At 40.2% G+C, this 23430-nt stretch overlaps 1 protein-coding gene across 3 annotated transcripts in view; it reads left to right on the top strand.

Annotated features, from left to right (window-relative positions):
- ift140 (intraflagellar transport 140 homolog (Chlamydomonas)) overlaps positions 1-4307 on the top strand; it is a 36510-nt gene extending 32203 nt beyond the window's left edge. For 2 of the 3 annotated variants that reach the window (XM_015963414.3, XM_054749143.2), the window contains exons 27-30: positions 1887-2099; positions 2283-2449; positions 3099-3240; positions 3641-4307. In XM_015963414.3, coding sequence (XP_015818900.1) covers positions 1887-2099; positions 2283-2449; positions 3099-3240; positions 3641-3817 — 699 coding nt within the window. In that variant the 3' untranslated portion in view covers positions 3818-4307. Of the gene's footprint in view, positions 1-1886; positions 2100-2282; positions 2450-3098; positions 3241-3640 lie in introns of those variants that run through there. The other variant, XM_070545564.1, reaches the window with a different exon arrangement.
- The last annotated feature ends 19123 nt before the right edge of the window (positions 4308-23430 follow it).

Raw genomic sequence — 23430 nt, 5'->3', positions numbered from 1 at the left:
GCTGGGTTTATGTTTACATCCACCAGCCAATAGAGGACTTGATAAGTAAAGCAGCTGATTCTGAGCCCAGAAGATGTTCTAACGGTAAATACTGTTGTAAAATAAACTTATTAGTAGAAATGAGTCCTCATCCTGTACGATTTGTCTCTGAACATGGTGCTGGAACATGTCAGCAGTGAACCAACATCCAGACAGCTGAAAAATTAGTCCTATTGTTGCGATACCACCTCTGAACGCCAGAGTGCCCGTGTTCCAAATTCAACCTTTAATTGATAGTGTGACGTAGTCTGGCTTTTCATATTCTAGAGTTTTACCATCTATTTTCAATCAGAAGCTAATGCTAGGTGTAGGAGACTATAGTTCATGTTCAGCCTGCATGAAAAACTTGGAGTGACCAATTATAATCAGAAATCATAATAAAAAAGTTTTTTTTTCAGTGATCCACACCTTTAATGAGTATAGTCCTCCAAATCCTGCTGTTTTCCACCCTCCCGCTCCTCTGACGTTTACTTCCTGAAACAGAAGTCCAAGAGCTTTTTTCCTCCATAGTAAACAATTCACATCCCTTTCATTCATACAGTGGGTACAGAAAGCATTCAGACCCCTGTCAAATTTTCACTCTTTGTTTTTGTTTTGCAGCCATTTGCTAAAATACAATCTAATGTACACGGCACCCCATGTTGACAGAAAAACACAGAATATTTCTGCTGATTTATTAAAAAAAGACATATCACATGATCCTAAGTATTCAGACCCTTTGCTGTAACACATATATTTAACTCGGATGCTTTCTATTTCTTCTGATCATCCTTGAGATGGTCCTACACCTTCATTGGAGTCCAGCTGTGTTTGATTCTACTGACTGGACTTGATGAGGAAAGCCACACACCTGTCTATATGAGACCTTACAGCTCACCATGCATGTCAGAGCAAATGAGAACCATGAGGTCAAAGGAACCGTCTGAAGAGCTCAGAGACAGAATTGTGAAAAGGCGCAGAAGGCTACAACAGTGGTGCCCCCAAGGGGTGGCCAGAAGTGGCCATGGCCACCACTAAAAAATTTCTCCCTACCCCACTGTCCACACCCAGAGAAGACTGGTGTTCTTCAATTAGTTATATTAATGTTGTTGTTTTTTTTAATGAAAATGAATAAAGGAGGTTCCTAAGAGCATGGTGGCTTCCATAATCCTTTAATGGAAGATGTTTGGGGTGACCAGAACCCTTCGTGGAACAGGCAGTCCTACCAAACTGAGCTATTGGAGGAGAAGAGCCTTGGTGAGAGAGGTAAAGAAGAACCCAAAGGTCACTGTGGCTGAGCTTCAGTGATGCAGTCAGGAGATGGAGAAAGTTGTAGAAAGTCAACCTTCACTGCAGCCCTCCACCAGTCAGGGCTTTATGGCAGTGGTCCGTTGGAAGCCTCTCCTCAGTGCAAGACACATGAAAGCCCACATGAAGTTTGCTAAAAGAAACCTGAAGGACCCAGAGATGGTGAGAAATAAGATTCTCTGGTCTGATGAGACCAAGATAGAACTTTTTGTCCTTAATTCTAAGCGGTATGTGTGGAGAAGACCAGGCATTGCTCATCACTCATCCAATAAAGTCCCATTTTAGCAAATGGCCGCAATATAACAGAGTGAAAAACTGACGGAGGTCTGAATGCTTTCCGTACCCCCGTTCTAGAGACCACAGCAGATTTATTAAAATAATGTTTGTATGCCCTCTTTTACCATATTTTTTTATGTTTACAGTAGCTGTTGTCTTTCCCATTTTTTCTTCTCTGCCTATTTAAAAAAGGGATGATGGAACATGGATTTAACTTTGTTTTAGTCCAAATGTGTTTGGATTTTCTTTTTATGCACTTTTTAAATAATAATGTTCTATTTCAGGCAATGAGAGCACTCCTCAAGTCAGGAGACACAGAGAAAATCATTTTCTTTGCCAACGTTTGTCGTCAGAAGGAGCTGTTCATCATGGCTGCCAACTACCTCCAGTCTCTGGACTGGCGTGAAAGCCCAGAGATCTTAAAGACCATCATTGGTTTCTACACCAGAGGCAAAGCACCGGAGCTGCTCGCTGGCTTCTACGAAGCCTGTGCTCAGGTTGAGCAACACTGTTTGTTTTTGAAAAGACTTTTCACACCATTGTTTGTCTTATTCCATCCCAACAGTTAATATCTGAATATTCAATAAGGCCAAGATTCTGTTTTTAATGTCTTAATATAAGATTAATGTTCTTTTCATGTCTTAAAAGAAGAAGCAAACATTTTTGTCGCTGTGGTGCAGGTGGAGATTGACGATTACCAAAACTATGAAAAGGCTCTGAATGCTTTAACGGAGGCCTTCAAGTGTTTGTCCAAAGCTAAAGACTCTTCAGGAGGACAACAAGAAGTAAGACTAGCGGACCTTCATAACAAGATCAGCCTCATCAAGAAGTTTGTCCACATCCGCAGGTGTGTGAAAAATAAAAATGTCAACTCTGATGTATTTAGACAAGAAAGCGCTGGCCACAGGGAAAAGAGATCACGTTTTGCACGACTGAAGGAAAAGCTGTTGAATAGAAGCGTAGAATTAAAACTAACAGAATGTTTACTCTTCAAGGCTGATGTTATTTTCTCGTTTAAAAGACCATCTTCAGACTGGCTTCCTGATTATTTGATTGTTTTTGTTTTTCATAAATGACTAAATCAGCTGAGAACATTCCTCCCCTTTGCTGCTGACAGTCCAGTTAACATTGAATTCTGGGTTTATCTATTTTATACAGGATTCTCGTCGTGTTAAAAATGTTTTATCTGGTTTATTTTTATGTGTTAGTCGTTGATTCATAAAGCTAATGCTCCTAAATCCTTTCAGTTTGTCAAAACACAAGAGTTCACTTCTCTTTTTGTTGCTGCTTTGTTTTTTGTTGTTTTTTAATAATAAACGTCAGAAAATCCAAATAGTTTATATTCACATTCTTACATGAAGTTATATTTATTCTGGTTTTTTTTCCCCCACTGAGAAATCTTTTTTTCTCCTGAAAAAACGGGTTTTTGTGGTGGTATGTCAGTCTGGGCTTCTCGGTTTATTCATTTATTTACTGTATTTATTTGTTTTGTTTAGTTTGTACTCCAAGGATGCCGACGAGGCGGTTCTGTTATGTGAAGCTCTGCTGGAGGAACCAGAACTGGACCCTGCTGTCAGGATCGGAGATGCTTTTGGTTTCCTTATAGAGCACCACTGTCAGCAGAGGAATTTCCAAACGGTGACTCTTTTCTATCCATTTACTCAGCTGATTTTGTAGAAAAAGCTTTTTGCATGAGTTTATTTAACTCAGAATTAACATATTCAGCAATTTAAAAAATAAGATAGCATCAGAAACATAAAACTACAATAATTTAGGGCCCTTATTTCACTAAGATAAATTATTTCGAGTATCTTCACCATCTAACCTTTGCAAATTGCCCCTGATGGGTGATTTGAATAGATTAAATAAAAATCTCAGATTACTAATTCCAGCAAAGATTTTTGGATTAATTTCTTTTCTGTTTCCTTATGAAAATCTGGTAAACTTTAACAAATTAAAAACATGTTTCTTTTGTTTGAAACAATTCTAAAAATATATAAAATATAAGTTTGTTTTGTTTTTGTGTTTTTCTCTGCAGGCCTACCGGAAGTTGGAGGAGCTGCAGAAACTTCTTCCCTCACAAAATGTCAGATATTACATCAGCCAGTCAAGCTTCAATGCCCTGCAAAAAGAGATGGGAATACCTGCGAAAGTCGACCTCGGGAAAAATCAGAACGAGGACGACGAGGTAGAGGAGGAGCTGCATGAGTCTTAGCGTCATTCTTTACCATTTTCATATAAAAAGGCATTTTCACACTGAATGAAACTGCAGTTTTATTTAAATTTAATCTGATTTACTTGCTGAGCAGAAAAAAACTCATGCTCATTTGCAAACCAGTTTTGAATAGAAAGATGATTTTGAAATACATTTTCAAAATAATAATAATTAAGAAAGCGGCTTATGTACAGGATGGATGAAAGTTGCATTAATATGAGTTTATTTGTAGTTTTTGAGCAGCTTTTGCACCAAAAGGTTCAACTTGATAAACAGATTTTGCCTTCAAGTTAAATCAGTCTTTTTGTGGTTTTCATGCATTTTATACTAAATGTTTCTAACTGAATTGATTTAAAAAGATTCTGTGTCAAAATGTCCAAATCTGTCCTACATTTTGCAGCTATTTTTGATAATCATCTCTATTTGTAACTGGCACTATTTATCTGATACATGGTGAAGTTCATATAATAAAAGAGACTTTTAAACATGAGTTGTGTTGTTTTGGGGGAATAACAGCACAGCCTATAATATCTTTCAATAAGCCAGGCCATTTAAATAGTTAAAAGGGATCTAAGCATAAGTTAAAATTTATTTTTGTGTAAATGTCTCACGTCAACGCTTCAGAAAGACAGGCGTGTCGTCTGATTAGAAGGGTTGAAGAAAAATCGCAGCACAAGTTCACTGAATTAGCTAAAGCAGTAGAAAGCTAGCCTGGCAAGCCAGACTAAATAAATGTATTATTTAGTCTGGCCACGCTCCATTGACGGCTCTCGGTTGTGGGGCGGGTTCTACCGTTGTCTTTCAAATGATCTCCACATTCCACTGGACAAAGAATGTGACATCCTCTTGTTTCACTCTGTTGCATCATCCCACCCACCAGGCATATAGAGTGCCCTGATTGGCCCACAAAGAAGATAAAGCTCTGTGATTTGTTCACTAAGCAGATAGAGCACCATGATTGGCCCACCATTATGGACCAATCACAGCTCTTTATGTGTTTGAAACCCCTCTAGATAGCTGTGATTGGCCAGCCAGAGTCCTGGTAGGAGCTGCAGAGGTTCCAATGGAGCGTGCCTAGACCAAAATTTGCAAAGCAAGAATTTGGTCTAGTTCACTAGGCTAGTAGAAAGCCAAACTGTAGTGACCATTTCCCGTGACACCATACGGCGCACACTGCAGAGGAATGGCTTGCATGGGTATCGTCCATGAAGGAAGCCTCTCCTAAAAGCCCATGCACAAAAAGCACACCTAGGATTTGCTAGGGCCCATGGTGGAACAGATGAAGACTACTGGGACTTTAGGCTCTGGAGTGATGAGACAAAGATAACGGTTTTAGGAACTAATGGTCTCAAAACTGTACAAGAGAAATGCATGGTGCCTACAGTGAAGCATGGTGGTGGCGGTGTCCTTAGTGTTGCTGGTGATGGGGAGCTGCATTTCACTGATGGTATCATGAACTCAACAATGTACTGCTCTATACTGAAGGAGAAGATGCTGACGTCACTGTATACTTGGTCATCGTGCACATTTCCAACACGACAATGATCCAAAAACGCATCTAAAGCTACTGTTGCATTTCTGAAGAAGAACAGAGTGAAGGTGATTGAATGACCAAGTATGTCTCCTGATCTGAACCCAATCCAACACCTGTGGGGAACTCTGAAGCGGCAAGTTGAGCATCACTCTCGTCCAGCATCCAGGCTCTATAAGAGGTTATTCTTGAATGGAAACAGATAGATGTTGCACTATGTAGCCAACTTGTGGTCATACCAAGTCTAGAAGACTTGGTGCTTTATTTTATTTATTTATTTATTTATTTATCTCAAACCACCGAAAACATGAAATTGCATATGCACTCCCCCATATTCCTGGTGCATACAAAAAAAAATTTTTTTTTTTAAATGAGGAATACGATAAACATATGCTGTTGAATGAAACAATACAAAACATACAATAACATAAAACCATTTGAGAGGGAACTGGAAGAAGCAAAAGCTTATCTAGTCCAGCCCCAATTCAGTTAATAAATCACATTTGCTCACATTAACAAGCTGTCCTTGAAAATCATGGTGGTCATACAAAATTCTAGATGTAGTAGTTTTTGTTGTGGAGTATTCTTTTTTGCTTCAACTAGTTTTAGTAAAACTGAAGATTTAGTGATCTAAGTTATGATACTAATCTTAATTTCATGTTATGGAGTTAAACACGTGTTCAATAAAACCCAGCCTTGTGTACACTCTGGAAATTGTTCTTTTGTTCATTGAGCTGCTGATTAAATTCATACTTTTTAACGGGGCGTGTACTCCTTTATGCTGAGAACGGTGGTCAGACAGCAGTTATCCCGCTTATAGTCACACGAGGGCGCTGTTGTCCATCTTTAAGGCACTTTACCAATCATCAAACTTTCAGATTTTCTACGGAGACAAAATAAACTAAAGAATGTTTAGGAAAGGACACATCACAAACCAAATAGATAACTCGATAAATTTATCATAAAAATGCCAAGATACATTTCATAATCCAAAAATTTCTCCAGGATTAAATGGAAAATGTACAAGAGATAGTTTATCTTTGATTTGAAATGTATTTTTTCAAGGTAGACTTGGCCTATAGAAAGTTACAAGCTAAAATATTTAAACTTGTAATACAGTAAGTCATACATGTAATAACCAAAGGAGTCAAATGAACAAAGATGTTAAAATGACCAACGCGACATTATAAAAAGTCAATTTAATGTCAGTTGTTCTGGAATAACAGTAAACTGGTCACATGTGAAATTTGAAATCTTAAAATCTGGTGCAAAAGTTAATGTCAGCAATTCATCTTAAAAGGTGAAACTAATCGATTAGACTCATTAGCCAGAGATCTCAAACCTTTATTTGCTATAATTGTGATGATTATGGCTTGAAGATTTTGAAAGCCCACATTCAAAATCTCAGACAGCTAGAATATTGTAGAAAGGTTCAATATTCTGGACTCAAAGTGTCACTATCTGTCTATGGGCATTCCTCAAGGGTCGATACTGGGCCCAACCTTATTCAAAATCAATGTTATTAATAAATCTAATAATAACATTGTTCATGCTGTTGACAGTTTTCCTATACATTTATATGTGGATGACACCATTTTATATGCATGCAGTTCTTCCTGGAATGCAGTTTTGTCCTCCTTGCAGCACAACTTTAATTGTCTTCAACATGCCTTCTCCAATCTTTATTTTCATTTAAACACAAGTAAAACAAAGTTCATGATTTTCAACCGTAACTTACCGCAATCAACTTTCCGTCCTAGTACTGTTTCCCTGGATGGTACAGAAATACAACTTATAAGTATCTGGGTATCTGGCTTGACACACTTTCATTTGACATTCACATTAATTCATTACTTTGTAAAGTGAAGTCAAGGATTGGGTTTCTATATTGCAACAGGTCATCTTTACTCATTCTGCAAAGCAAACCTTGGTCAAAATGACAATCCTTCTCATCTTACATTATGGTGACATCATTTACAGGACTGCTTCCAATAACTTCTTCATAAACTCGATGTAATTCATCACTCAGCAATCTGTTTAACCACTGGTGCCCTTTTCACTACTCATCACTGTGATCTGTACTCACTTGTTAACTGGCCATGACTCCATTCCCGCAGGTTGTTACATTGGTATCAGTTCATTTACAAAACAATCATCAGTAGAAGAATCCCATCATATCTTCGCTCGTTACTCATCACTTCCAACAACCAGCACATTTTACGTTCCAGTTACTTAATCTCTGGTTATTCCCAAAGCTCACACCTCCTTGCTCCTCATTCCAGTTTGCTGCTTCCAACGACTGGAATGAGCTGCAAAAACCACTGAAGCTCACTACCTACATTCCATTATCTACCTTCAATAATTCATTGCAATCAAAAGTTTCTGATCAACGTATCTGCTTCTGATTACTTAGACTGTTTTAAGTCTGTTTTGATTGCTTATACATATTGTAAATGGGAACAGTCCTTTGTCTTTATGTCTGTTTTATCTTATTTTGATCTTGTTTGTTTTTATCTAATCTGTTTTTCTTTGATGTAAAGCTAACTATGTGCCTGTTGCTGCTGCCTCCAGATCGTCGTTGTAAATGAGAATGAGTTCCGACTCATCTGGTTAAATAACAGTTAAATAAATAAAAATAACAGTCACACGAATCAGCTAATTCGGTGCCATCTTGTCCAGCTCAGTGACCTAGTGGTAGAATGTCCGCCCTGAGACTGGGAGATCGGAGTTCGATTCCTGGTCGGGTCATACCAAAGACTTTGAAAAAGAAGGGACCCAATACCTCGCTGCTTGACACTCAGCATTAAGGGGTTGGATTGAAGGTTCAAACCACCAAATGGTTCCCGAGCGTGGCCGTGTCTGCAGCTCACCGCTCCCTAGTCAAACGCGAAGAACAATTTGCGCACACACATTAGTGTGTGTGACAACTAATGGGATTTTGACTTTAATTTTAACTATATTCTAATTTTTCCAGTTTCACCTGTATGTTCAAACCAATACAACATACTGAAAACCTGTACACCAAATGACCTTTAGGTGGCAGCAAAGAGCTACAAATGTGAAGATTTGAATGAACCACCAGAACGAAGTAATCACAAAGAAACACAAACACAAATAAAACAATAGAAATGAAGAAACTAAAACTCTCAAATGTGTCTTGACAAATGTAAAGAACACAATATCTGAATTTCAGCAGGATGAGTTGGCCCTCTGTTGGAGGGCCAGATAAATGTAAAAGGCTCCTGATAAACAGTTCCCGTTTACGACCAACAGATCATTTCTGCAGACTATAAGCTCTAAAAACTGCACTTTTGTAACCTTTCACTTTAATGTTGCTGCAGCTCTGTGACTTAAATACACATTTTACTGAAGTGTGACTCCTAGAGGGCAGACTTCCACTATCCACAGCACAGATCTGTCCTCCAGGCTGGTCCAAAGGGAAAAAGGAAATGGCGAGGGCAAGAAGAGTTATGTTCTGATGTGTGAGAAAAGGTTTACAATAACTTTTATGTATCTAATTCAAATAACCAAGGAACTTGTGGAGGTGACATTGAAATAAAACAGAAGTAAACGTAGGAGTGACGATGAAAGAAAAAACTTGAAGAACGATTGATCACCTGATTATTTAAATCAGAAGCAGACTCCTTGGAAGCAAAATAAGTTTTAAAATTTTGAAAAAAAGCTAGAGGTTCTTTAAAAAGTTACTGCAGCTCTACAGAAAATAAAACTACCCCTTCTTTAAAAGATGGCACTGAACACACACTTTAAAGCCCCCGTGTGGAAACCAAAACCAGAAAACATGCAGAAAATAAAGAACAGATACGAGGAGAAACAGGAAGAAAAAGTGAAGCGTATCCTTCATCATCATTGCTCAGTCACCAACCATGTGTGTGTGTGTGTGTGTGTGTGTGTGTGTGTGTGTGTGTGTGTGTGTGTGTGTGTGTGTGTGTGTGTGTGTGTGTGTGTGTGTGTGTGTGTGTGTGTGTGTGTGTGTGTGTGTGTGTGTCATCCCACACACATCTGCTGTGTGGTTGTGTTGGACTTAGCTTCTCAGTTGCGGTAGGCTGATGTCTGCTGCGTGTTTGTGATGTGGTGTGTTCGCCTCTTCCTGTCATGTGGTCACACATTTTGGTCAGAGCAGTCTCTCTTTTGTGGTGGGAGCCTGTGCTTGGCTATCAGCATGGCGGATAAAGAGCACCACGCATACAGCAGGGCACTTTTTCATTATCATCTTTAGATCTTCAGCAGATCCTGGTGGTTCCAGAGCTGCTGAAACTCCTTTAATGAAGAAGTAAGAGACGAAGCAGAGGAGGAGCTTGTTAGAACAAGGCGAGGTTGGAAGGTCAGCTGCAGGTGACCAGGAAAGAGAAAAGGCTGCTTTGAAGTGAACTGATCTGTTTTTGTTTAGTCAAATGAAAGCTTGAATCAGGCCTGCAGGAATCCTTTGTGTCTGCACTTCCCTCATGGAGCCGGAGAGCCTTTGTTTTGGGAGTAGTTATCTGTGGAAAAGGACTTCAAAGTATGCGTCCTGTAGAGTTAGCAGCTGCAGAGGTGGAGTTCTGATCGTGTGACAGCACTGATTTATTACGCTTTACATCGACTTAAATCAACACATTCAGTGACTTTCAAGAGCATAAATGTGCTTTTTTACTTACTGTCCAGACAGAGATCAGAAATGATAAAACACCATCAATAAAGGACAGTTTTTCTGTGGTTTCTATGAGAAAGTATTCATCTGTCAGCTTCAGATTCATGTTTATAATAAACATGATATATTATATATAAACCTACTGAAAGTTTTTGGGAAATAATGTATTTCCTATAAAACAAAAAATAAGCAGAACATTTCTCACTAACATTTATCACATTTGACTTACTTACACTGACCCTGGCCCAGTGCATGATCTGAACATGAAATGATACAAAAAGACTCCTAGTGTCTGGAATTTAGTTTGATCAAACATCGGTGGTTTTCAACAAGTAAACGCCATAAAGTGATCACCTGTAAAAACAAAACAAAACATTTGCTGCTTTGTTGTTGTTTATTCCAATAGAGTATATGTCCTGTAAGACTGAGGAGCTAACTGCTAGTCCAAACCAGTAGAGCCCAAAGTTTGTTGTTGACTTTTGATTGACATTTGTAAATCTGTCAATTCAGCATTGCAATTATCTCAAGGAAATTCTCTTTATTTAAACTCAGATAGATAGATAGATAGATAGATAGATAGATAGATAGATAGATAGATAGATAGATAGATAGATAGATAGATAGATAGATAGATAGATAGATAGATAGATAGATGATAGATAGATAGATAGATAGATAGATAGATAGATGTGGACAGCTCAATGCCAGAGATCACTGCAGGTTTTATTTGTCAAGTGTCACAAGTTCACCTGCACAAGGTCAGGCGTTTTAGGAAATTATGCAAATGTATGCAGGTTTAATAGTTCTTGTGTTAAAGGAGGAAAGATCAGCCTAAAAATGCAGCACTCTAAGTCACAAAATATGCAAAATATTCTCAGTATTTTAGTGAAAACAGTGTAAAATGTTAAGTTTTATAAAAATATTCTCCCAAATCACTCTAAAACTCAGGAGATTTGAGCAAATTTAAGTTAGCACTGCAGTAATACTCTTTGGTCTTGTTGTGCTGGGACTGGCTGTTAGCTTATCAATCATTGGAATAGTGACTATGATGGGAATCGTTTATCATTTCTACACATTTTTATCTTTAAGGTTTTGAAGCTTCCAAAACAATGGTTTTGGAGTTGCAGGACTAATCTGATCCTCTCATGTCCAGGACAGGAAGTTACCAGATATTTAATGGAGTCTTGTTTAATTTCACATGAGTTCACTCTTCTCCTCAGATATGCAGATGTGCTGCAGGACGTCTACAGAGCATTCATTTATTTATGTCTGACACACACATCCTCAGAAATAGCTGTAAATAATATTATACTACCATTCCGTTTAAATGTAATAGTGCACGTGCCATCGTGCATGTTCAGAGCGCTGTGACCAGTGCTTTCATGCGCTCTGTAGAGGGCGCTGCACACTCTGATGAATTCCTCTATGAAAGACCCCAAAGAGATCAGGCCTTGGGAGAAAAATGCCAGGAATGTTTGCAGAGCTTATGTCAATTTCACGAGCGGAGGAGAAGAAAGCGCTGAGACAATGAGGGGGTCACCGTGGTGAGAATAATGTCATTACACGTTACCCATACATGCCTGTGAATACTTCCCCTCATCTCTGCTGAGAACTGTGTGTTGAAAACACGTCCCCGTAAGGAGGGTTCATATCTATAACCCGACTGAGGGTGTGAACAGGCAGCTCTTCCCTTTAAATCGGATTAATGGCGACAAACGTTTTACTTCAGCAATAATTTAATCCCAAAAGGTAAAGAGTTAGCTGTAGGTTTGTGTTTAAGGGGTGAAAATGTTGATGTTAAGGTGCTCCTGGGAATGATGGGAAAAGTAGGAGCCGGGCCAGCTACGGGAGGGTGGTAACGGAGGGCAGGGGTGTGAAAGTTTGAGAGGAATGGGAAGTGGGATTTTGTTAGTGATGTATTAAATACCCAGGGCCCTGGGAAAAGAGTAGGGGGGGTTCAGTTTGGGCCTGTGCCAACATAGTCAGTGTGCCAAAACGCTGGGTGTTGGAGACCACCGCTCTCACCAACAAATCTGTGGGAAAAATTACAACCAGGTTGGATTTTGTTGCTCCAAACCAAAGATAAATAAGTGAAAAGTCTGCAGCAGCAAACTACTATAAACAGAATTTACTATAAATGAATGAAAAGCTGTAACATTACAAATGCATGGAGAACCACAGCTGGTCTTCAAGGCAAAGAGCCAAGTTCTCCTCCAGGCTGAGGCCCTTTGGGCCTGTTGACTTTCTGGTGTTTATCCATCTCTTACAGTAGGTGGTCACCATTATGATGCAAATACAAATCATTAAATTAGCTTCAGAGGGTTCAAACATGGCGACAAAAAGACGTTTTTACCGTCATGTTGGAACGTTGACGTTAAAGTTATGGTCAAAGTGGTTGGTGATGTCATGTGCTTCCAGATTTGACTGAGAAACGACTAAAGCCAGATTATTTTATGTCTACTGTAGAAATGTGCGTAATTAATGTGAGTTCATGTGTCACACAAAGGTTCCCTTCACCCACATTTCCACAGTTAAGTGCAAATACGAAGTCTGTTGAGTCATTTTTACTGAACGACCTGAATGAACGCCCCCATACATCAAAAAGTGGAGCAAGTTGAGGGGCTGTCAGAGTCTGAGACAGTGGGCCTCCCCTCAGACAAAGCCTGGATGAGACCCCCCACCCCCAGCACCCTGAACCGGACTCACTCCACTTCTGGAGGTCTATAGAACCATGATTATGTTTGTCCACACCACAGACACTCAGTGAATGAGCCAAGATTATCAAATAATGCTGTCTGACATGAATTCAGACCAGCACCGCAAACACGAAGACCGTCTGTCTGAAGACATTAATCATTAGAAATCACACAGTAGTACTGAAAGATCTCAAATCTGATCATGTATTTTTATTTTTCATATGCTTCTTTTGATAAGGGACTATTCCACCTTCATTCAAGCGTGAATAATTTACACAATCAGCCTTAATAAAAGTCTCTGCTTTATTATCATTAATAAGGTTTTAATTTGTATGATGGCATTTTTACATTAAAGAGATGGTTCAGAAATCTTTAAATATGTCTTTTTCTTTTATTTAAACAGTTAATGGCTCACCTGTTACTTCTGAAGAACCTCAGTTTGGAGAAACGGGGATTTGTTATAACTAGATAGTGAAACCGAAACTGCTGTCCCTCTTTCATAATAAAAGAAAAACATTTTAGGTTACTAACATCTCATATCTCCTATCATGCATGCTTACATTTCAAACACTTTCTGTGCAAAATGACAACTACTTCAATCTAAGGTAGTTAAAGGAAAAGTGTTTATTTTGTCTCCAACAGCAGCTGTATCGCTTTCTCCTTAAGCGATAAGATGTGTGTATTAGTCAGTAATGTATTTTTCTTTTTCTGCATATTGCTGCTATGGTGATAAAACATTTGTAAAAAGCTTCAGATAAGGAAAACAAGCTGTGGGTAAAGATTATAGCATTTATTTGAGTTTTTTGTTAGCTGGCTAGCTACACGTAGCTACGTGCAGTGATGACAGCCTATGTTCACCTCACAGGGTAAATTTCTACTTCACGAGTTGTGCCAAATTAACTAAAATAGTAAAGACGTTACCTCAGATCTGTCATATTTTGACACTCTGAGAGGAAAAGTAGCTGATGAGTTTGATGTGCATGGTATGAGATAGTTGTGTCATGAGAAGACTGAAAACCGATTCCAATATTCTCCAATAATAAAGTTGTTTTTTTTACTCAGGGTGAAAGATTGAATTAAAGTTAAAATATATGTTCTACATTGTTGAAAAAACCACTTTTCCCTGCAAACAATTAGACTTTTTTCCTCTCCTCTATGCCGCTGTAGATAACACTGAGCTAAAGTTTATTTGAACATTAAAAATTAAACTCTGAACTTCTCATCATCACAACAAATAAACATAACGCTCATTCATTTCCTCTCCTGTCACTTTGTACAGACGTTTGTTTTGGTGGTGGGAATGTGGGCAAAAAGGTTGGATGTTGCTCACGGAGGATGGGAAGTGGGGTGTAGCGGTGCACAGGAAGTACCTCACATGGCCTGAGACGGTCCGCTCGTCAACAGAGCCTTTGTTTTAGGAGGTTAATGCCTAACTGATACAGACTTAATGAGAGCTGTGTGTGTGTGTGCACGTGCATGCATGGGTATGTGTGTGTATGCATGCTTGCATGTGTGTGTATGTGTGTGTGTGTGCGTGTGCATGCATGCATGGGTATGTGTGTATGTGTGCGCGTGTACACGTGGATGGGTACGTGTGTGTGTGTGCATGCATGGATCTGTACATGTTTTTGTGTGCATGCATGCATGCATGTGTGTGTGTGTGTGTGTGTGTGTGTGTGTGTGTGTGTGTGTGTGATCCAGGCCCTGGACAGCCTTATTGTAATTGGAACGGATAAGCCTTGTGTGGAGGAGAGCACATGCAGGGAAACGATTTATGGGAACATTAGGAGAGGGAGTGCAGAGGAAGAGAAGGTGAAAGTGAAACAAGATGAGAAAGAACCGCAGAGACAATAGAAAAATGTTCATAATTACAAAAGAGCCAATCGAAACTGTCTGCTTTCTGAGACACCTGTTCCCTCTTTCTGTATTATTACAGGCTGAGGCTTTTCACGTTGGATTCCTCAGCTTCTCTCCAGACGAGCTGTCAGCATGGAGGCTGGAGAGGGCTTCAGAGGGGGGAGGGAGGGAGGAGGGGAGAGCTGTGTGCTTCAGGAAACCTTCAGCAATTACAACCCAGATTCTGGGTGGCTTCATAAGAGGGGGTGGGGAGGGGTCTCTGTGCATAATTACAAAAATGAAGGGAACAAATGTCTGCTTTTTCTTTTGAGGAAGTAAACCAAAGCAGGTAAAGCCATATGAAAGCATACCAAATGAAGGGGTGTGATGATAATGGAAAGAATGGGTGACAAAAAGAGAGGAGGGCGAGTTACAGTAAGGGTGAGAGAGACAGGAGGGAGGCAGGCTGATGAAGAGAAGCGAATGAGAATGAGGCTGAGTGTCAGTGAGGGAAGGAGGGAAGCTTTCCCACACTCGGCCGGTTCCCACACTGGGCCCGGCTAATCCCTGTCTTAATTGGGGGAGAATTCCAGTGCACATGTTCCCTTGGAATGAGAGAGGAAAACTCTGCAGCTCCTGACACATCAGACAGGCAGCAGCAGCGGCTGGGCTGGTGCACGGTGTGTGAGTGCACTTTGTTGAAGCATTAACACGCCGCCTGACTGTCAGCACATCTGATGCATCAGCAGCTTCACATGTTGTTCCTTTTTATTTTCATCTAATCCCGCATGAGAAGAGTTCTCAGCAGCCACTTAGGGATGCTTCCTTACATTCCTCTACGACACAGTATTTAAAGTTTGGTTTTAAACTTTAAAGCAACAATTCCTTCCTGGACATTCACATGATGTTTAAAGGGAAACTGAAACCCAGTTTCTACAAAGTTTTCTTGTTGTGTTTCACATCTGATGATGTAATTGTTGTCTTTATTTGACTTTATCCAAATGTTTGAACTTTTGTAAAATAATTTATTCTCCTGTAATAAAGATAGTATAACAAACCTGCTTGGGACCATCAGAGCCTCCTGCTGCTCACGATCCAAAATGATGTTTCAGTCTGTCTTTCAGTTGTCATTCAGCAACTGTTCGTCTGAGGCTCAAAGTTCAATCTGTACTTTTGTCTGACTCATTTAGCTTGCTGTCAGGGAATGAGACATGAGTCGTTTCTCAATCTGCACACTTGTCTGTACTTGTGTACTCACGTCCTTGTGGAACGTCATCAACACTGACGTTCCAGTACTGTTCCAGTCCTAAGAACGCTTTTATGCAAGCACGCTGACAGGTCCCGGATGTGTTCTTGCTCCACACATTATATCGAGGATACATTGGTATGGAACTAGGATTGGGACAATATTACCTGTAACTTGTACCAAGCTTTGTAACCTGTAACATGTTTTGTAACTGTGACTTTCATTTTGTAGCATGTAATTCTCGTTTTGTAACACGTGACATTTGGTACGTAACATGAAACGTTCATTTTATAACTTGCAGAAAAAAATCAACGTACAAGTTTCAAATAACAACTCTCAAAACACAAATCTCAGTCTACAGTTACAAAACTCAAGTCTACAAGTACAAAACGTTTTGTCCCAATTCTAGCTTGCTTCCCAAAGAAACAATGACAGGCTTTGTCTGACCAGCCAATCATGAGTCTTTGATTCCTGTCAAAGACAATTCCTGTTGGAAGCAAGCTAGAATTGGGACAAAACGTTTTGTACTTGTAGACTTGAGTTTTGTAACTGTAGACTGAGATTTGTGTTTTGAGAGTTGTTATTTGAAACTTGTACGTTGATTTTTTTTTCTGCAAAAATAGAAGTTTCACATTACAAAATGAAAGTTATATGTTACTAAGCAAAGTTACGTGTTACAAAACATGTCACAGGTTACAAAGCTTGGTACAAGTAACATGTAACATTGTCCCAATCCTAGTTCCATACATTGGCTGCATCCTTCTGTGGACTTGGCCAGCAAGGCATCCCACAATGCATTGCATCACAAACTGTTTTGCTTTGAACTGCTGAGGAGAAAGCTCACAACTGTAACGGAGTATGGTTCTGTTCCAAATGCCGTCCTCGTCTTCCCATATTCGGTAGACCAGACTTTCTGGTGTCCTTGCCAAGAATATATTTGTCAAGTACACAAGAACGTATTACCATACTTGGGTATTGAGAAATGGCTATGGGTGTTTGGTTGCCATGGTGACCATAATGAGCTACTGGCAGCACCATTAACATTTCTTCTGAGCTTGGGCCGTTTTACACTCCTAATACCGTTTGATGTAAATGTTCACTGCTTTGATTATTGGAAAGTTGATGTTGGAGTTTTGGGCGTGATGTCTTTTCTGATTTTCTAAAGAATTTTTTTTTTCTGTTTGCCTTTTTGAACTAACAGCATTAGTTGAAATTTAGTGAAATGGTCATGTGCATAGCATAGCATAGTTTATTTATGTGGATTTAAAAGTGAAAAGAAACCCTACAGAGTAAACCCAAATCCAGTAAAAAGTTTGTCTGAATGCCTTTGTACACGTTGATAATTTGAGCTGGGATATTTCCTAAACCCTTAAAAGCTTCGCTGACTGGAATAACTGAAAATAAATATATAATTTTAAAACTGCTAGTGTATAAAAATCAGTTGAAATGTGGTATACTTCATGTTTGGTGCTATACACTCAAGTATTAGCATAGAGTAAACTATTTAATGGCTCATAGAAAACTCAATTTTTTACATCTTTATAACATTTATGCATCAATAGAGTTCAAAAGTACTGACACTGAGTCATTTTAAATCTATACCCTAAACAAACTAATTGCTTTTTAACCGTTGATATAAAGCTGTTCAGCTTTAGGTCCTCAGTCACTGCGTTTGTATTTCTGTAACTTTTCAGGACCATCCCACCATGAAGAGCTACAGTTCAAACGTCTGCAGGTTTAGACCCTTTCTGACGTTTATGACCACAAACAGGTGCGACACAATGAGGTCCCTAAAAACGGCCTGTAAGTCGGCCACCATAACTTATCCCTTTGACTTTTTTCTTCTTGATGTTTTTTATTTGAGTCCCAAACGATCCAACATGATGTCTGCTTCCTTTTAGAGCAGCTTTAAAGCAGTTTTCAGATGTTTCACTTTGATTTACATGTAAGTGTCAATAATACGTGATAAAGATGGTTTACACTAAAACTCAAAGGCTGATCAGCGGTAACAGTCAGATGTTTTTCTCTGGGAACAGCAGAATTATTTAGGAAAAATAAATATGACACTTGTTTATGTTTTAAAAGCGTGAGAAGCAGGACACAACTCAGCCTCCTGTTGATGATATCTAACAGAATTAATAAATTTGTTCTAGCATGGGCTCATCGTCACATCTCACAGCCTTCCTCTTCAGATGTATCTCTTGACAAATCTTTGCCCAAAGGCATGTTTGAAGGAGAAAAATGCAAGGAGAAACCAGTAACCTAACAAAACCACTGTGAGAAGCAGTTTCGCTCCAGCCTACCTCTTTATTTATTAAACAACCAAACAATGGGCACAGTGCAGAGCGTCTCTGAGGGCGAAACTCAAGATGTTTTCTCTGAGGGAAAAAGTAACAGGCTTAAAAATAGTGCATCAAACCCGCTCCAGTCAACAAAGTCAGATGGGACAAAGGTGGTGGTAGAAGAACCCATCTCGTCTGGAAACGCACACCACTGGTGCTGACGGCTACTGACGTTTTGTCAACTAATAAACAAACAACAAAAACAAGTAATCATGGGGGCGCAGCAAACTCCTAAAGAAGGAGTGTACAGGAAAAAGGTAATGTTCAACATCCTGATTATTCATAAAGAAAATGAATTAATAATAATAGTGACCAATGCACCAGCAGGACCTGCACGTGATGTACCTATGGCACATCATCAGGTGTGTTAGATTAATACTGTCATTTTTGAATGCTGACCTTCAGCTTTAATCTTACATGAGGATGGCCTGTTTGTCTTTTTCAACAAGGTCGGGGTTGTTTGTTCACTTTCTGCCACATACTCGTCGGCGTAGTCCCAGCACGCGTTATTCAGTAGAACGAGACTTTCACACATAGCTTTTGTAACAACTGATTCAGCGTATGGGGATAGGTATCTGGGAAGGGAGGGTGCTTTTTGAATGGCCACCATAGGAGACGTTTCAGCTATTAGATTAAGGTGTTAAAAAGATGAACGCACAGCGAGGAGATAGCAAACTGCCAAGTCTGTTTTCATAGTTCTTGTGTTATTTTGAAGCCCTACATGTAAGAGCTCTGTCTTTTCTGTTGGATCTGCTGCACCAGTATCATATTGGTGCAGCAGATCAGCACCACATTCTCTTTAGTCCACCAACCAGTGCCTACTGGTGGTTCCCAGGTGCAAAATGACATTGAGAGGTGACCGTGCTTTTTCGACCATGACTCCAAGACTGTATCGGTTTATCTCATCAGAATAGCTCCCTCATTTGTGATCTTAAAAAATAATTTGCAAATGCACTTTCATTATTTAGCTGTCAAGCAAACTTGGCAAAGAAAGCTCTTTGTAATAGTTTTATTTAGAGTCTTGATCTAATAGTTTTACTTTTTGTTTCTGAGACTTAGAGTTTGCATCTTGCTTGCTAACTGCATATTTTACATATACTTCTGATGCGTAAAGCACTTTGGTCATGTTCGTGATTGTCAGAGCACTTTATAAATAAAGTTTGATGATAATTATTCTGGAAGGAATATTATGTAATTCTGACCATAAGTGCTGCAGAGTTTTTAGATTAATGAAGTGTGTCTGACTCTTTATGTTTAATTTGAACTCTCCTGAGTCAAACAGCAAAAACAGAAAAGCAAAATTCAAAGGATGCAAAATAAATCTAAAGTTATTCTACATCAGTCATCGGTTTTTGCTCCATTGCACATCCTTGTGAGGCACTGCATCTATAACTTTAAGTAATGTGACTGGTGTTTGACGTCAGCGTTTGGAGAATCTTGTGGTCGTTCTCCCCTCAGGCAATATCAGCTCCCAGATCCGGAGAGGAGGTGGCAGCTGTGGTTGAGCCTGGCGTTTGTCAGAGGGGGCTGAGATTCATTCCCTCTGTCTTTCCTCACAATACTTTTATTTTGGCGGGAAAGAACCGAAGACGCTTCTTTGACCCAACTTGTGCTTCACCCGCCTCCACACCCTTACACCATGTCCACCCCGTCTTGATGGATTTTCACCGCACATTTTGGAGGGGATTACGGCCATCTGCAGGCTCTTGAGGAACAAAGAGGAGGGGGTGGGGGGGGGCTCCTTGATCTCCTCCCTTCAGCACTTCAGAGGGATAACATGGCCAGATAAACATGCTCATTGCACTTGCTCTCAATTCTACCTTGACCCCCCACTCAAACCCACCCAAACTGCATGGTGGCGCAGTGGTTAGCACTGTTGCCTCGCAGCAAGAAGATTGCAGGTTCAAAACCAGCCAGTGGCCTTTCTGCGTGGAGTTGCGTGTTCTCCCCATGCATGCGTGGGTTTCCTCCGGGTACTCCGGTTTCCCCCACAGATCACAACACGCCCTATAGGTTAACAATTGAACGTCGCTTTGGATAAATGCATCTGACAAATAAATAAATATATTAAAAAATATATAAAAACTGAACTCCTTATCCAGACAGTTTTCCCAGATCAAGATGAGTCTAAAAATGTCATCCATCCAGGAGGAGCAGAACGGCAAGGGGTATGCTGGCTAAGTCACAGTCTCCATTTGGAGTTTGTCACCTCCGGCTGTTTCGGAGCGTTGTGGGAATGAGACACTGTCAGCTGGGAATCTGGGATGTCTGCAAACTGATTCCCCTTGCTCTCAGCTGCTGATAGATAAACAGGACAGAGCACAGCCGCTGACTCATACGAAGACATAAGCAGACCACATGGTTGGATGGGTTTGTTTTGCCTTCATGGAAAACTTTATTGACATGGAAAAGCTGGTGGTGCATTCCATATCAGAAGCCTAGCTGCAATTTCAAATACATGGTGGGATATAACACGTTTAATAAACAAACAAACAAAAAACTATGATGGACTCAAGACTGTCAGGGGGGAAGAGGTGATTCTTAGGCAGCGATTTAGCATTTAGGCTTCAGGAACAGAAAGTCAAGTCCTAACACCAGAACCTCATCTGCAGGATTCTGGAAGGTTGAACTGGGCTTTCAAACATTCTGCTGCAGATCTAGTAAAAAAAAAAAAAACAAAAAAAAAAACAACAACCTCAAATTTAAAAGAATCAACAGATTTATTTACAATGATCTAAAAATGAAGGGTGCTAAAATATGAGCTGTAGTGTGAACGAAGACAAAAAAGATACTTTATGATACCTCATGACATCCTAAGTTGCAAAAGTGGGGAAAGCACAGGTGGAATCATGAGGACATGTTTGTGAGAACCTCTTCATATTCAATAGCATGCACAGCTGCAGGAATGGAATGCAGCCCTCATTAACACACACGTCCTTTCCCTCTTTTTGTAAATAAAGATTGTGGTGAAATAGATCCACCACTAGTGAAATGCTCCACTCCTTGTTATGAATTCTACTTCCTGTTCAGAGATATTTTCTCTTTTTCCTTACTGGATTTGCACCAGCAACCCTGCAGCCTGAATGCAATGTTGCTTTGTCTCAACACTTTTAGATAATATTTTATTTTCAGATAAACACTTAACAGCAGGGCCGTGCAAAGACCTTTGACAGGGCGGGTGCTCAAATAAAAAAAAGGGGCACTTATGGAGCAACACTTTTAAACAGATTCCCAATCCAACAAGTTAGAAAATTCAGATAATGAGACCCTTGGGTTCAAACAGCATAATAAAAATATATCAATTAATATCATTAGTTTTAATGTTAGTTCATAAATAATAGTTTTAGTTTTTAAAGCTGACTTATATCTAGAGATGTTACAACCACTTTTTTGCCCCTGATCCGAGTCCAAGTTGTTTGATTTTTGATTATCTTCCAATACTGAGTCCTGTTCTGATACCAGGTGGTGATGCAACGCATTATAAAAGAAGAAAGAAGTCGTCCTTCTGTCTGTATTTGTTATTTTGTTATTTTAGCCTTAAAAGTCACTCATTCAGGAAGTACATTTAACAGAAATCAAGATAATTTATTGCTGTTGCACAGGTGTACAACCAAATTCACTTTGCACTTACCAAAGACAGCTCTAGTAAGAGGTAGTAAAATAAATGCAACCACAGAAGGTTATCCAGTGTGATCTACAGCTATGTTAGCTGAGATCTTTTTCCTGTCAGTAGAAAATTCTTGATCCCATTCCATGTTCTCACTGGACTTACCACTAAACATGAGAGCCCTGTTACCAACCTAACAACAACAACACCCTTTACACAAAGGCACCATCATCCCATACGTGGCAGGAGTCTCAGAGAAACTTAGAAGAATCTTCTCCAAACAAAACATCCTGATAAACTTTAAACCCAACAACACCCTCAGACAGAACCTGGTCCATCCAGAAGACAAAACACCCAAACAGAAGCTCAGTGGGGTCGTTTATGCAGTCCAGTGCAGTAAGGACTGTCCAGCAGATGTTTACATTAGAGAAACTAAACAACAATTACACGAGAACATAACACAACGCAGGAGAGCCACCTCTTCAGGTCAGGACTCTACAGTCCACCTTCACCTGAAGGACAAGGGATACACCTTTGAAGATGACAAAGTCCACATTCTGGACAGAGAAAAGAGATGGTTTGAGAGAGGAGTAAAAGAAGCTATCTATGTCAAACGTGAAAAACCCACTTTAAATAGGGGCAGGATTTAGATTTCACCTTTCCAGTACCTATAATGCAGATTTGAATCTCATTCCTAAGCAGTTTCAGTCTAGGTCACACATTCCTGTGTCTAATCAATATGACTCCCTCTGTCATGGTCTGCGTCCTGCATCTCCCTTATGTGTCTCCTTGTCTGCATCCCTCCTCAGGTCATTAGTTATTTATCTTTGGTTCTCCTGTGCCCTTAGTCATTCTGTCATGAACTGAACTTGGAAGACCCGTGAAGACGCCAAACACAGTAAAAATAGATTAAAAAAAATCTTTATTTGAAGCAGAGTTACCAGGTGGGCGAGGCTGGAGACAGAGTCGGAGACAGGCGAAGGCCGAAATGGCAGGCAGCATGAATGGCAGGGGTCAGGAGAAAAACGAGGTCCAGAGGCAGAGATCAGGCAGGGTGAATCGCTGGAGAATTTACTGGCAGGGCTGTAAATAGTCTGGCAGGGAACTGGTGGCAGACTGGTGAATATATAGCAGGTGTGAGTGATGAGCTGAGGAGTCAGGAGCAGGTGAAGTGGATGAAGCTGATTACAGGAACAGGTGAGATGAATGGAGTTGATGGTGGTTGCCAGGGAAACAGGGCTTGTCAGGAGCTTGGTGAGGGGACCAGGTGAGCTGAATGAAGGCTGAAAAATGAGAGTCATGACACATTCAGGTTTATTTATTTAGAGATTATTTAGAGATTCATAGTCGTCGTCTTCCTCCACTTATCTGCGTCCGGGTCGCGGGGGCAGTATCCCAACTAGAGAGATCTAGACCGTCCTCTCCCCAGCCACCTCCACCAGCTCCTCCGGCAGGACCCTAAGGCGTTCCCAGACCAGATTGGAGATGTAACCTCTCCAACGTGTCCTGGGTCGACCTGGGGGTCTCCTGCCGGCAGCACATGCCCGAAACACCTCCCCACGGAGGTGTCCAGGAGGCATCCTGACCAGATGCCCAAACCACCTCAACTGACTCATTTCGATCCGGAGGAGCAGCGGTTCTACTCCGAGTCCCTCCCGAATGTCCGAGCTCCTCACCCTATCTCTAAGGCTGAGCCCGGCCACCCTA

Source organism: Nothobranchius furzeri, chromosome 16 (assembly GCF_043380555.1).
Source record: "Nothobranchius furzeri strain GRZ-AD chromosome 16, NfurGRZ-RIMD1, whole genome shotgun sequence".
In the NCBI taxonomy this organism is placed as follows: Eukaryota; Metazoa; Chordata; class Actinopteri; order Cyprinodontiformes; family Nothobranchiidae; genus Nothobranchius; species Nothobranchius furzeri.
This window is presented reverse-complemented; position numbering and strand designations above follow the sequence as displayed.